The 13,637-nt window shown below is 53.8% G+C and overlaps 6 protein-coding genes across 6 annotated transcripts; 2 read left to right on the forward strand and 4 right to left on the reverse strand.

Moving 5' to 3' along the window:
* Window positions 1–1,496: 1,496 nt before the first annotated feature.
* Window positions 1,497–2,240, forward strand: CLAFUR5_05406 (uncharacterized protein; the record flags this gene model as incomplete). The annotated part of the gene is made up of 3 exons (XM_047904554.1): window positions 1,497–1,717; window positions 1,770–2,187; window positions 2,232–2,240. 3 exons carry the CDS (start codon window positions 1,497–1,499, stop codon window positions 2,238–2,240), a joined length of 648 nt encoding a protein of 215 aa, XP_047762704.1.
* Window positions 2,241–3,572: 1,332 nt separating this feature from the next.
* On the forward strand, window positions 3,573–5,354 carry CLAFUR5_05407 (Citrinin biosynthesis cluster MFS transporter mrr1; the record flags this gene model as incomplete). Its single annotated transcript, XM_047904555.1, has 2 exons — window positions 3,573–4,070; window positions 4,197–5,354. 2 exons carry the CDS (start codon window positions 3,573–3,575, stop codon window positions 5,352–5,354), a joined length of 1,656 nt encoding a protein of 551 aa, XP_047762703.1.
* Window positions 5,355–5,537: 183 nt separating this feature from the next.
* On the reverse strand, window positions 5,538–7,225 carry CLAFUR5_05408 (uncharacterized protein; the record flags this gene model as incomplete). Its single annotated transcript, XM_047904556.1, has 3 exons — window positions 5,538–6,122; window positions 6,173–6,445; window positions 6,500–7,225. The coding sequence occupies 3 exons, from the start codon at window positions 7,223–7,225 to the stop codon at window positions 5,538–5,540; spliced, it is 1,584 nt and encodes a 527-aa protein (XP_047762696.1).
* Window positions 7,226–8,260: 1,035 nt separating this feature from the next.
* Window positions 8,261–9,523, reverse strand: CLAFUR5_05409 (uncharacterized protein; the record flags this gene model as incomplete). The annotated part of the gene is made up of 1 exon (XM_047904557.1): window positions 8,261–9,523. One exon carries the CDS (start codon window positions 9,521–9,523, stop codon window positions 8,261–8,263), a length of 1,263 nt encoding a protein of 420 aa, XP_047762695.1.
* An 805-nt stretch (window positions 9,524–10,328) lies between these two features.
* CLAFUR5_05410 (uncharacterized protein) lies at window positions 10,329–11,471 on the reverse strand (the record flags this gene model as incomplete). Its single annotated transcript, XM_047904558.1, has 1 exon — window positions 10,329–11,471. One exon carries the CDS (start codon window positions 11,469–11,471, stop codon window positions 10,329–10,331), a length of 1,143 nt encoding a protein of 380 aa, XP_047762118.1.
* A 354-nt stretch (window positions 11,472–11,825) lies between these two features.
* On the reverse strand, window positions 11,826–12,380 carry CLAFUR5_05411 (Ecp14-2; the record flags this gene model as incomplete). The annotated part of the gene is made up of 2 exons (XM_047904559.1): window positions 11,826–12,097; window positions 12,155–12,380. 2 exons carry the CDS (start codon window positions 12,378–12,380, stop codon window positions 11,826–11,828), a joined length of 498 nt encoding a protein of 165 aa, XP_047762119.1.
* Window positions 12,381–13,637: the final 1,257 nt, after the last annotated feature.

Here is a 13,637-nt window from a genome sequence, read left to right on the forward strand (position 1 = left end):
ATGTCGCAGAGGCCGATGAGGGAGGCTCTTTCGACACGGGCATTAAAGGCGCTGGCAAGGAAGGTGACGAAGAAGGTGTAAGAGATATCGCATGAGATTGATTTTGATCTTCCGAAGAATCTCAGCACGGAAATGACGCAACGTGGGACCCCTGTCGTTGATATGCAGGGACTTGGGAGCCCCTGCTCAGGCTTGACTACATGTCGTCTTCATCAACCTTCTCGTCACGAATCATCATCAAGCAGTAGGGCCTTCGATACAGCAATCACGGACGGTCACCTGACGGGTTTGGCTGCTGCCGATGACCTCGCGGGTCACTTTTTGTAGAAAAACTCATGACCCACGCACTCCAGAGCGCTCCTGGTCGACGAAGAAGCCGGCAGGAACGACGAGATGTAACCCGCTTCACGGCCAGGACTTCCCATTCCGCCCACCAGGGGATGGCCGTCAATATGCCTCAGGCCGCCACGATCGGGACGTTGAAGCACGTGAGCTGGTCATGAACTCTATTCCCCAGCTTCACATACGGACGGCAAGGATCGCAGCGCTGCGCCTGTGGGGGACCGCCAGCAGCTCGCAACTTGTAACACAGAAGGCTCGGAACTATCAGTACGAACTACCCATAGACATCTTCGCCTTCCTCCAAACAGGCAGTGTCGTAGCGAATGGGCACGTTTTCTTTGACCAAAATCAAGAGATCTTATCCATGACGCTCGAACGAGGGCCACTGACAGGAGGATGGCCGCTTGCACAACTACAGAGTAGCTTCTCTTGTTAGCCGCGACAGTGCTCTGGCAGCGTAGCGATCGCTATCAACGCAGAGGCGGAAGCAATGCACGACGCGCCTCACTCTACAACACTGCTTAGGCTGACGGTGCCCGGAGCATTTCGCATAGGTTATAATCATTGCCGCCTTCTGAAACGGAGCGGCTAACTCTTTTGTTGAAAGCCCTCGGGGCGCCAGATCCGAGGCATCTCGCCGTATATCGCCCAAGCCGATCCGCTCCATGGCTCTCACCAAATGCTCGCCAAGCATGCGCACACTCGAAAACGACGTTCACATACACTCCTGCCAAGCTCGCACCGTGCGTACCCTACCTTATTCCTACTGCGGGTCGCTAAGGATGACTCGCACCGTACGTACCTTACCATATTCTTACTACTAATTGCCAAAGCTTTCTGATATCTGAAGCTTCTACTGCTCCCAATGTTTCAACGGAATCCGACGCAATGGGTAACGGACTCGCACCGCCGCCGCACTCGCATCGAGCTGATGGATGAAGATGCCTTCAACGACAAAGACAAGACGCTACACCACGCTATCTGCGACAAGAATGCATGGTTCTGCAGAGAAAAATTCGGGCTACACGCTCATGCTATTTTCCCTGCGTTGACAGACTGAAGGGATTTGACTTTCTCATGGTCCTCACATATCTTAGCAGTGGTAGGAGAGTTGTTTATTTCGAGTCTCTTCTCACGGGTGATTAGTAGCTGCTATGCCTCTGGTCAGCAATGGCTGTGTCCTCAAGCGCAGTGGGCGCGATCGTATTAGAAGATCATTCTTTCTTCGTATCCTTTCTCTTCTCTACACTCCACACATACCACAATTTGCGAACCTCCTGTTGTTTGACTTGGCACTTCAAGAACCATTTCCAATCAACACTTCAACACTACACCAACCAAGAACCCGCTCTCAAGCACTCAGACACCTCAAATCGTAAGTACCCCTCACCGCCCCTTGCAGTACGTCAAGCCTAACCACCCAACAGTCACCAAGTCAACGCCATATCAAGCAAGCAGACAATGGCAGCCATCACGCCTGAGGTCTCTGCTATGAGGAGCACTCTGACCACACAACCAGAGAGCACCCCTATGCTGCCTGGCCTGAGACTACAGCGCGACACTCAGGCTAGCGATGTCATCCCGGCCTCTCCCGCACCAACACCAGACGTCGAGAAGCCAATGAGCCTCATCCACGCCCTCCAACGCCGCAAGCAGACCAGCCACCTCGACTTCAGCGACGACGACGGTGCAACGCAGGGTCTCGGCACACCTCGCACGAGCACCTTCGAACCCTTCGAAGACAACATCAGCCCAGCCTGCACCAAGGCCGACGGAGAACAGAACTGCCCCATCCATTTCCCCGTTAATGGCGGAGGCCTCTTCACCGCCAAGGAGTACCTCCAGGTCAAAGCCGACGAACTCCGCAACGACATGCAATACGACTTCAGAAAGCATGATCGGGAGCGCGCCAAATACGAATCGAAATATCAGTCCTTTTGCAGAACCCATGGCAAAGCTGATACGGATGCCAAGTATAGTCACCACAAGACTATGGTCAAGGCCATCGGAAAACCATTGCGCGCACTTGCCAAGAGCCGCATGGACATTGCCATCCAGGAGGGCGATGAGGATTATGACGACTTGTGAGCACTGGACGACGACGACAAAAACGACAACGACAATGACAACGACAACGACAACGACAACGACAACGACAACGACAACGACAACAACAACGACAATGACTGGGATCGGCATATCGAAGTCGAGAGCCAAGATAAGAGTGGTGGGCCCCCAGCACCACCGACGACGACGAAGAGGATGAGGGTGATGATGGTGGAGGATGAGACAGATTGAGAGTGTTTTTGCTTTTTGCTTTGCGTGCTGCGTTCTGCTTTGTTGTGCTGCGTTCTGTATTGCATTGCTTTATGTCCTGCGTTCTTGTTTTTCTGCAGCGTTCTGAGCGATGGAGTTGGTGGATATCGGGGTACAGACTGTAATGATAGAGTAGATAGTATCGGAGGGCCCATCGACCATCAGTGTCGAGTGGAGGGGCTCACGGAGAGCGCGAGGTCGGGGCGCTTCTCACTTAATAATGTGTGACCAAGATTCACATCACCAACATCTTTCAATGTCCAATGCTTCATGTCGTCGCGTGCCATCCATCACGATGTTGTCGTGCACTGAACGCATGTGAAGCGCTTCACGGTAGCCGAGTTGTTGTCGCATCTTCACAAGGAAGTCGTCCTCAAGCTCATCAAACAAGCTTCGATGTGCCGCGGGCCTTCCAAACTCTGGTGTCTCTACGTCATGAACACCCTTTGTTCGATCCGTCTCGACTAGTCAGATTGATCAACATGGCCGCGCCATTGAAGTCGACTCCCACCACAACACAAGCATCGAGACCATCGGATTTTGCCCGTAGCGATCAAACGATACCCTTCCACGCCTTCGTAGCGAAGCAGTACCATTCGAAGGCAATGCCATCAGCATGAGCAGAGCCGCAAGACACGGCATATGCATGCAAGATACGGTTCAAGCTACGCGCAGAACATCTACATGCCGTGTTGCCATTGGTAGCACACTGATGTCGCTACCTCTATGTGATCTAGCTCCATCGAACTACAATGCTTCAACAAATGTCGTCACGGCCTCTTGCCGTTTGACTATTGTTTATAGCCATGCTCTGTCCCGAGAGGTAGGTCTATCTCTTACTCTTCTATCTGCCAAAAGGACGGCCTGCATCATTTCCATCACCTGAGAGCAGGTCTCTGGACCAGAGCGTGACCATGGCGACTCACCACGGCGACGGCATCGTCCGCACAGAAAGCGGTCGACAAACCTACACTGCCGACGGCCCTTCGACTTCAGACCCAACTTCTTCGAACGCTCAACGCGCGTCCCAAGCATCAGACTCCAGCACAATCGGCGAGAAAGACGCCAGCGATGGCGAGAAGAACCGCAACGATTCCAACGGCAACGAGGACGTCGAGAAGCAGTCTGAGGACAAGAAGAAAGACGAGGGAGAGGGCGAGGACGAAGAGAAGGACCCAAATGTGGTAGACTGGGATGGCGACGATGATCCACAGAATCCGTACAACTTCAAGCCGGTGAGGAAGTGGCTTATTGCAGTGTGTATGGGTTTGATGACGTTCGTCTGTACGTTTGCATCGTCGGTGCTGAGTAGTGCGGTTATGCCGATATCGATGGAGTATGGACCAGGCACTGTCGTTGCTATTCTATCGACTAGTCTGTTTGTCCTGGGATTTGCATTTGGGCCGATTGTTGTGAGTACATCTTTAAGCATCGGCGATCGTGGCTAGGCCGGCACATCTCGATGTGCTCGCAGCATTGCTCTGCCACCAATGCGTCCAGCTTGTTTTGAATCCGTGCTGACCATTCCTTTCCAACAGTGGGGTCCCTTCAGTGAACTCTACGGACGAAAACCACCTCTCTTCATCGGATACTTCATCTTCGGCCTCTTCCAAATCCCCGTAGCCGTCGCCCAGAATCTGGAAACGATCATGATCTGCCGCTTCTTCGGTGGCTTCTTCGCCTCTGCACCATTGGCAGTCGTCGGAGGAGCCCTCGCCGACTTCTTCGACCCAATCGACCGAGGAGTCGCAATGTCCATCTTCGGCGCTAGTACCTTCATCGGACCTACCATGGGCCCCATCCTAGGCGGGTTCATCACCATGAGCTACCTCGGCTGGCGATGGACGCAATGGATCACCCTCATCTTGATCGCGCTTTTTGGAACAATAGGTTTCATCGTCATTCCAGAGACCTACGCCCCAGTTCTCCTCCAAAAGAAAGCCAAATCCCTCCGCTACGAAACCAAAAACTGGGCAATCCGCGCCCCAGCCGACGAGAAAAAAGTCGACTTCAAGGAAATCGTAGAGAAATACCTCCTCCGCCCCTTCAAAATGCTCGCCATGGAACCCATCCTCGTCCTCATCACCATCTACATGTCCCTAATCTACGGCATCATCTACGGCTTCTTCGAAGCCTTCCCCGTCTCCTTCCAAGACGAGCGCGGCTGGAACCTCGGCGTCGGCGCCCTCCCCTTCCTCTCCGTCCTGGTCGGAGTAATAATCGCCTGCCTCATAATCTCCTTCATCACCAAACGCCGCATCGCCCGCGTCATGGAAGAAGTCGGCCACGTCGTCCCTGAGGAACGGCTCATCCCCATGATGATCGGTGGCGTCGTCCTCCCTGTTGGAATGTTCTGGTTCGGATGGACGAGCTCCCCGAGCATCACTCCCTGGCCCCAGATCATCGCCGCCGCACCGATCGGGACTGGCGTCATGTTGATTTTCCTGCAGGGGTTGAATTACATTATCGATGTGTACAAGATCAACGCGAACTCTGCGATTGCTGCCAATACGTTCTTCAGATCGTGGGTGGGAGCCGCCTTCCCCTTGTTCAGCACGCAGATGTTTATAAATTTGGGGGTGCCGTGGGCGATGAGTTTGTTGGCGTTTTTGTGTATTGCGCTCTTTCCGGCGCCGATCTTGTTTTATATTTATGGGGAGAAGATTCGGAAGATGAGTAGATATAGTCCTGATTGAGAGGGTGTAGACTGGGGTGCATTTGTATGGCATTTGGAGGTTGTGCATTTGTGCAGATAGAGATTGAAGCTGTGAGAGATGCTTGGAGAAGCGTGGAGGTCTTGTATGCTGGGATGATATAACGTTCTATGATTCAGGTTGTATAAAGTGCATGCCACCGACAGAACGGCTGCCCATCGGGCTCTACAGTCGAAATCTCCATCGTGGATCATCATCACCACGCCACTCTCCGGAATCCTGTGAGTCCGTCTCACTCTTGGCTACATCTCGCTTGCGATTGATACTTCCAAGCAGCCACCAGAGAGTGCCGACAACCACGATATTTAAGACTAGGTAGGCCAGCGCAACACTGTGCCCAACGATATATCTCGGACCATCATCCGAGCGATACAACTGCGTGCCGATGACAGCACCCAAATTCCCAATCGTGATCTGTAATCCATTGGCAACAGCTCGTTTCGTCTGACCGCTAACATTAATGGCAGGCCAGCTGAGACCGATTGCGACTGATGGGTAGATTCCTGCTGCGGCGAGGAATACTCCTGCGTAGGAGAGACCAGGTCGTCCTGTTGGATTCGTGTTTCCAAGGAGCATGCAGTACCCAATAATGGCTGTGGTCGTGGAGGCGATGATGAAGGGCGAGCGAGTTCCCACGCGCTCCGACACGATGGCGTATGCAATAGTCAGTATGCAGGCGAGCGCGTATGGCGGAACTGTGAGGAGCTGGGCTTCCCAAGTGGCGTAGCCGAGCGCTTTGATGATGCTAGGCTGAAATGATGTTAGCCGTGCCACTCTCGATGTTCGTCGAGTGTGCTTACCAAGAACAGGGATAATGTGTACAGCGGGAGACTGAGCGTGTGAAAGACAGCGCAGTACAGCCACACCTTCGGATCCTTCAACGCGACCACGACGTTGGCCCAGCTGAAAGCCTCGTCGTTGGTGGCATCACTGTCGGCGGCGAGGCGTGCACTGACAAAGGCTCGCTCGTTCTCGCTGACGAACTTGGCCTTTTGAGGCCAGTCGGCGGTGAACCAGTATGCTGCGACGCCGATGACTAGTGTTAGAAGTCCTTCGAGGATGAAGATCCAGCGCTGTAAACATATTAGCACCAATCCTTGTTCGCATCGCGGTGTCAATAAACTCACCCAGCCGCTATATCCACCGACACCGCGCATGAAGCTGATACCGTAGGCCAGAATACCGCCAAATGCGCCGGCCAAAGACGCCATAGCGAAAAAGAGAGCGACACGGAACTGCCTCTCACTGCGCTTGTACCACATCGACAGGTAGAACACCACGCCAGGAAACAGGCCGCCTTCTGTTACTCCAAGCATGAATCTGACCACGAAGAAGCCTGCAATACCAGTGCTTCCCCCGTTATTTTGGACGACACCCTGAAGTGTCGAGACTATGCCAAAAGCCACAGTGATGACAGGAAACCAGATCTTGGGCCCAATCCGCTTCAAGATGATGTTCCAGAGGACCTCAAACATGATGTAACCAATGAAGAAGACGGTCAGACCCGTCAGGTACTGGTTGCCGGTCATGCCCAGATCAGTGGTCAGGCCTTCCAGCCGTGCGTTCGCGACATTGGATCGGTCCAAGAAAGACAGCAGGTAGAGTACGCATACTCCTGGAAGCAGATGGCGATCAAGTTTGCGCAGCAGCTTCGACTCGTTTATGCCATGGGCGTCTGCTATGTCCGCTTCGTCGCCAGATCTTGGCGGTGTTGGAGCGAGGTCTTGGTCGAAAGTATGCGCCTTCTTATCATCGTAGGACTGCTCGTGGGTCTTCGCCTTGCTGTTCGGTTCAGGGCCATTGCCCATGTCCCAGGGCACGGTCGAGAGGTTGTTCAGAGTCAGTCTACCCATGTTGTCAATCTGCCACGTGCTGGCTGGGAAAAGTGACCGAGGACTTTCCTCGTTCTTGGGTTGAGCGTGCTTTTAACGTGCAGCAACGTGGATTGCCGTGTGCAAGCACGGGAAATGGTAGGGATGCCCTCCCACAGACCATCGAGATCTGGCCAATATAAACATGATCGCATCCTCAGAAACAACACAAAGGCGACATAGATGCGCACGAGAGACGAGGGATGTATTGCGTGATGGTAGATCTGCGGGAGACGGTCCAGATAGGAAAGGTGGGCTCCATCAGGACAGGGTCGCCGCACCGTCCGCGAACTCAAGTAGCGACAGGCCGACATGCCAGGCGTATCATATATTGACATAGCCGCGCTCCACGGCAGAATGACCATATCCTATGGTGTGCGGCGGCAATCCTGAAGAGCTGTGGAGATGCTCGATTGTTGGAGTGGGTGCAACCAAGAACGTCGGGGCCAAGAGGCGCAAATCACCTCATCGATGATGCAACGTGGGTGGCAGTAGGATTCTGCAGACACTTCCACCGCGATGCGACCTGAAGATTTGAGGTCTGTATGTGGTCCATGTTGCCTCTGAAAATCTGTAGAGTCCCGTCGACGATAAAATGTGCTTTTCCACGCCATTGCAGGGGTGATGAGGTGCTGAGTGGCGTTCAGAAGCTCTCCCTCATCCAGCGACCTGATTAGCACTCTTCAACGATGTCGAGATGATGGCAGAAGCAGCAAAAATGGTGCACATCAAACGTGATCAGAGGATTGTCGACGTTGAAACAAGATTCAAAGGTTGACGATCAGTGGGAAGGAGGTTTCTCCGGGAAACGCACGGGCCATCCACTTCCTGGGACGCAACTTCTTCGAAACTACCCTGCTGGCATATATGTACATCCCGGCATCCCTCCCCGAGCACAAGAATCAGCAATATACCTCGCTCAGACCTCCGCCGACGTGAGGCTCTCGCAGGAGCGCAAGATTGACCAGGACCATGGTATCCCCTCATTCATCCACAGCCTGATGACGCCGCGACCCTCTACTCCCCCTGCGGAGCTGGACCATCGTCCGCATGGTCACGAAACTCCAGGCCCGCTTCAGCATCTAGTCGATCCTCCTCCAGCTCCTGGTCTTCGTCACACGTCTGCCGCGGCTGCTCCTCCTCTTGAAGGCGCAACGGTACGAGACGGCCGTGACAATCACGTTCAAAGCCCATCGAACGGTAGCCGCCATTCTCACGAAACTCACCTTGTCCATGAGACAGACCAGCGGCCGCGCGCTGCACTCTCCACTCGTGTCGTATACCTTTCTCCTGTTGCCGAAGACCGCGACGGGCCAAGCGCTTCTTCAAGATCGGATCGTCCTCGTCGAGCGGGATAGAAGCCGTGTATGCGATGGATCTCGTGCGACAGTTTGGGTGCGTTGCCATCAGCTCAGCAGTCTTGTCTGCTAAGTCGCCGATCGTGAAGCCCGATGGACCGGATGAGTGCACCGCGCCCATATCAGTTCTCTCCATGAAGTGGCCATTACCCTTCACGCAGCTCGCGCAAGTTACATGAGCCTGGAGGGTAGTGACAGGTGGGCTGCAAAGCAGCATTTGTCGGATGCGATCGCCTATGGTGCTTGAGCCGCGTGACGGCTTGTGCCAAACGACCTCGAGGTCAAGGACGTATGGATCATCGCGATTTCGAGTGACAGAATTGTCAACGGAAGCTTCCGAGTCTGCGTCCCACTCGAAGAATGGCTCGTAGTCATCAAGCCTGTTGCGGCCGGGAAGGTTGTCGTAATCCCTGCGCCCGCCGATGCTGAAGCGATCAGAGAAGGGTGAGTAGTAGAAGGGTCCACCGTGTGATATCAGGCCGAGCGACTTCTTCATGGTCACGGAGCCCAACATTGTGTCACGCCAAGACCGCTGCACTTGCATGGCATTGAGCTTGTCTTGCCTGTGGAGGTTCACGAATATCATCTCGAGAAGCTCAGGCGTCGAGAAGACTTCGTCCGCCTTGGCGGTCGAAGCCGCCGTTGGCGGTCGTTCCTCGGCTGGCACAAGATTTTCGACAACCTGCGACAGGTTGGTGAGTGGTGTTGCTTGTTCGCGAGCGCTACGCACGGCGGCTTCCGCGTCAGCATGGTTGCCGGTCTGAAGATGGAGCTCGATCTCGGCAAGTCTTGTCTCGAGTCCTTGTCGGCTAGCTGCGAGTTGCTGAATGTCTTTCCAGTCGAGAGTCGTGGTGAATGCATGAGGATCGTATCTGTGGCGAGTGCGGCCGTCCTCGAAGGTGAGTGATACTCGAGGATCCATCGTGGTATGTGTGTGCTAGCAAGCGGTGAGTACGATGGGGGGTGGTGAGTTGCAAGCTTTCTTGTCACACTAACCTCCAGGAACAGTCGCGAAGGATCTCGAGGCCTCTCTTACAAGAGATGTGTCTGTTCTGCAGGACTGTGTACTACCCGTGTTGCTGTGCTGCAGCAATACTTAGTGCGATCTCGGAGAGTGGGATGTAAAATTGCCGGTTGCGTTGGTGTGATGCGGAAAGAGAAGTTTGCGGTTGGCGAGGGACCATAAAGACGCCGACAACGCTAGAGGCAATTCGAGTTGGCACGTGCGCTGATCCGCAATGTGAATGCGAGGTCCGCTTTTGGGTCTCACAGCGTTCACCGTCGACATGCAAGACGATGTGATCGGTTTACAAGTAGCCCTCTAGACTGTTGCTTGGACGCGGCGACCTAAGAATAGCCGAGAAGAATCATGTCGGAGCGCTGACATGTGATCTCAAGTTCTTGCTCGTGTGTGTAAGCTCTCATTGAATTGACTGCACATTTGCTGCTTGACGGGGATACTTTCATACTGATTCTCTGCGGCAATGTCTCAGACAGCAGCCACGACAAGCAGAGAGTTCTGATCTCGGCTGCTGGTATCGATGAGACTTACGTCAAAGGGACATGCAGTCCATGTGTGTTGCCACATAGAACGACTCGACCCCCTCAGCCATTACTGACAGCGCAAAGCTAACTTCATGCCTCCCTTTACTTCACTTTGCCCATGTTGCCTAGCGGTCTAGCATCATCGAGGCCTCTTCGCGCGCTTGATCTTTTCCGGCTTATCTCTATGGTCCGTCTTCGTCCGAGTTTCCAATCTCATCGGACCCAGTCTCATCTCCAACTTCGTCTCGACTCTCATCATCCACCTCACTCGCCCGCTCTTCCTGGTCCTCATCGTCCCCGTCCCCGTTTTGCGATGTCATAGACCGCATGAGCTCGTCGTCCTCCTTGTCTCTCCGTATAGCCTCCTCCTGCTTCTCACGACGTTCGATGATAAGTGGATGCTCCGGATGCAATTCGACCTCCGCCGAGAACTCGACAGTACTTGAGCCACACTGCGCATGGTCCTTACACAATCTAGCAGTAACCTCGACCAGCTCTCCTAAGGTGTAGCCATTCGGTGATCTGGAGACGACTTGCACTTGTTCCAGGAAGTCATCTTCTGCCATGATCCTGCACCCTTGACAATGGACCACGGCAGAAATGGTAGTGAGCGGCGGACTGCAGATGAGCATGGAGCGAAGTCGAGTACCATCAACGATGAAGGAATCGGCGAGGTAAAGAATCAACCGGACACTGTTTGTTGGTGTGTTCGAGCTGCTCTCGGGGCCATATTCGTCGGGGTCCAGCTCGTAAAACTTTACACCTGGGACCCACTGTGTCAGTGGATAGCCCACGGACGTGAGGGCGAATGGCGAGTAGTATGTCTCATCTGCGCCCGTGGCCAAGCCCAGTGACCGCAGCAACTCGATGGAGCAGTTCAAAGTATCTCTCCACGTGCGACAGACCTGCATAGCTCCAAGCTTTTGCGGTGTAGTAAGGTGTAAGAGGATCATCTCCAGCAGTTCAGGTGTAGAAAAGACTTCGCTGGCTTTGATCGTGGATGCTGTAGTCGAAGGTCGCTTGAACGCTGGGATGGTGTCTTCCACGGCCTCGAGAAAGGTGCGCACCGGTAGGGTATGATCAGATGTACCCTCGAGTGCCGCACTCGCGGCATCATGATCGCCAGACTTCAGGAGCTCTTTGGTCTCTATGAGTTTGGCTTCCAGCTCGCGCTGGTGGGTGAGGAGATCTTGTATCGCAGTCCAACTCAGCGTGAGCTCGGTCGGTGATGAGCTTTCAGCGTTCTCTCTATCTCGTCTGCCATAGCGGTCGGCATCTCTTACACGACCATTGTCGTACTTGATGACCACCGCGGGCTTCATCATAGGAAATCAGGCCGATGATGCACCCGCGTGTCGGAAGCGTGCTGTGGTCGGAAAAGTGATGTTGTCGGAGGAGTGATGTTGTTGGAAGAGTGATGTTGTCGGAAGAGTGATGTTGTCTTGGAGGAGTGATGTTGTTGGAAGAGTATGCTCGCGTGTGAGAAGCCTGAAAAAGCTAAGGCGAAAGCCTGACGTCAAAGTGCCGTGCTTTAAGCCGCACATGTGCGTCACTAGATCGGAGTGAATACGAGTCGAGAACCCCTGCCACTCACTCAGCAGATCTGTGAGTCTCACTATACACAACTCGATTCTCAGACCAACTCGATACTCAGGCAATATCAAACAGATGCCGCTCTTCTACTTACAACACCCCACCCCCGTGACCGGCTTCAACAACGGCCCAAGCCCAAGATCAGCCCTCTGCTGATCCACCTCATCCTTCGAGCACTGCCTAAACCTCCCACCAACAAGATCCAAGCAATGCGGCGGATCACCACCTTCACTTCCTGTGCAATCACCCGGAGGCTTCGAGCAGAAGAGTCCAAGAACGGGTGTGAGAGTATTGACTTGACAGCAAGCATACTCGCCGACACATCCCTCTGGCTGGTTCGTTGGTGTGAGTGGGTCGGCTGTAGGACAGACAAGTCAGCGGCAGGATACATTCAGAACTCATGTTTGGAACGTACTGATGATGCAGTTCACGACTGCTGGTGTCAGATCGTAGCAGAGGAGATCGGCTGCGAGGGTGACTGGGGCAAGACTGCCAGAGAAAGTGGCTTGGCAGCAGTGGAGTTGACCGCCATCTTGGCAGGTAGGTGGATCGTAAGCCGGTTCACGTTTGGCTGGGACGTCGTGTACAGCTGCAAAGGCGGAGATGGCGAAGATGCCGGCAAACATGAATTTGGAAAGCATGATGAGTATTGCAGTTTCGTGGAGAGAAGGAAGAGTTGTATCCTCGCATTGGGGTTGCGCGTTCTTATTGCTCTCCCTGCTCCGCCTTGTGCGGGTCAGTGGCTTTGGTTGTGTAACAAAGTCCTTGTCCGTTGAGCGCTGATCATCGTGGCTGCGATTCCGCATCGATGTGGTTGACTTAGAGTTCGCGTCTTGACACCGGCACACGTTTTGTCTGTGCAGTCAACATGTCTCCATTTGTCTGCAAACCATGTCAGTGCAGCCTATAATTGTATCAGAATACAGACGCTAGCGCAATGAGGTAATTTGATGCATCGATGGGGTCGTGCGTCGTGACGAGTCAGCTCGATCTTGCTTCTCCTGCACTTTGCTGCCTGCCACATGATTCAGAGAATGCCGACCAATCTGGAAATGATGTTCAGGGAGTAAAGATATACTCCGTAATGCGCCACCTTGGTCGTAATGCAGTAGTAAATGTTGTGGTAGCCACAGAGCCACGTTCATGGATGCAGCAAGACTCTCGCTGCATTCAACAAGTCCTGGACGTAGCAGTCTACGAAGTCCGGTATCTGGGATGCAAATCTTTGCCTTCAATGCATACTGGGCCGCCGCTGTGCGGGTATAGAGGACGGCATACAGCTGTCGGTATGAGCCTCAGTCTCCAAAATGAAATCGACCTCACTGATCTGTCCTTGGTACGGGGTCTATGAGCTCGCAAGGTCTGGACTTGGCTCTTGTCTGAAGATCGATCGGCCAAGGTCACAGACGGCTTGACATCAGATTGAGAATCGAGGCACCTATAGGTGTATGTCCGGTCCTGGTGCTGTATGAAACAGTCGCTATGCGAGAAAAAGCCCTGTTTCACTAGAGGACATCTGTAAGAAGATGGCGGAGGGTACTCACAACCGATTTGAGGCCCATTGCAGTATGACACCGCAGTCTGTTGACCAGGTCAGCGAGAGTCGTACTCCAAGAATCTGCAAGCATGGGTGGGAAAGCTGCCCACTGCGAAGGCGCGGTCGGTAGGATGCACGAGGACACTGTTTGGGTGAAGCAACAGACGGGTCAATGCGATGGACGCACAGCTTTGCAAACATGATGACCGTCCGCGCCGACCTGACGTTCATCGACCAGGCTAGAACAATCCGTGGACATCCACGTTGAGATCGAGGCAACCGGTGGAGTTGTGATCGAGACAGCTTCGGCGGCATCCTCGACACTCTTCTGCGGCATGCCATCCATACCTGTGCAATACGA

Source organism: Fulvia fulva, chromosome 5 (assembly GCF_020509005.1).
Source record: "Fulvia fulva chromosome 5, complete sequence".
In the NCBI taxonomy this organism is placed as follows: Eukaryota; Fungi; Ascomycota; class Dothideomycetes; order Mycosphaerellales; family Mycosphaerellaceae; genus Fulvia; species Fulvia fulva.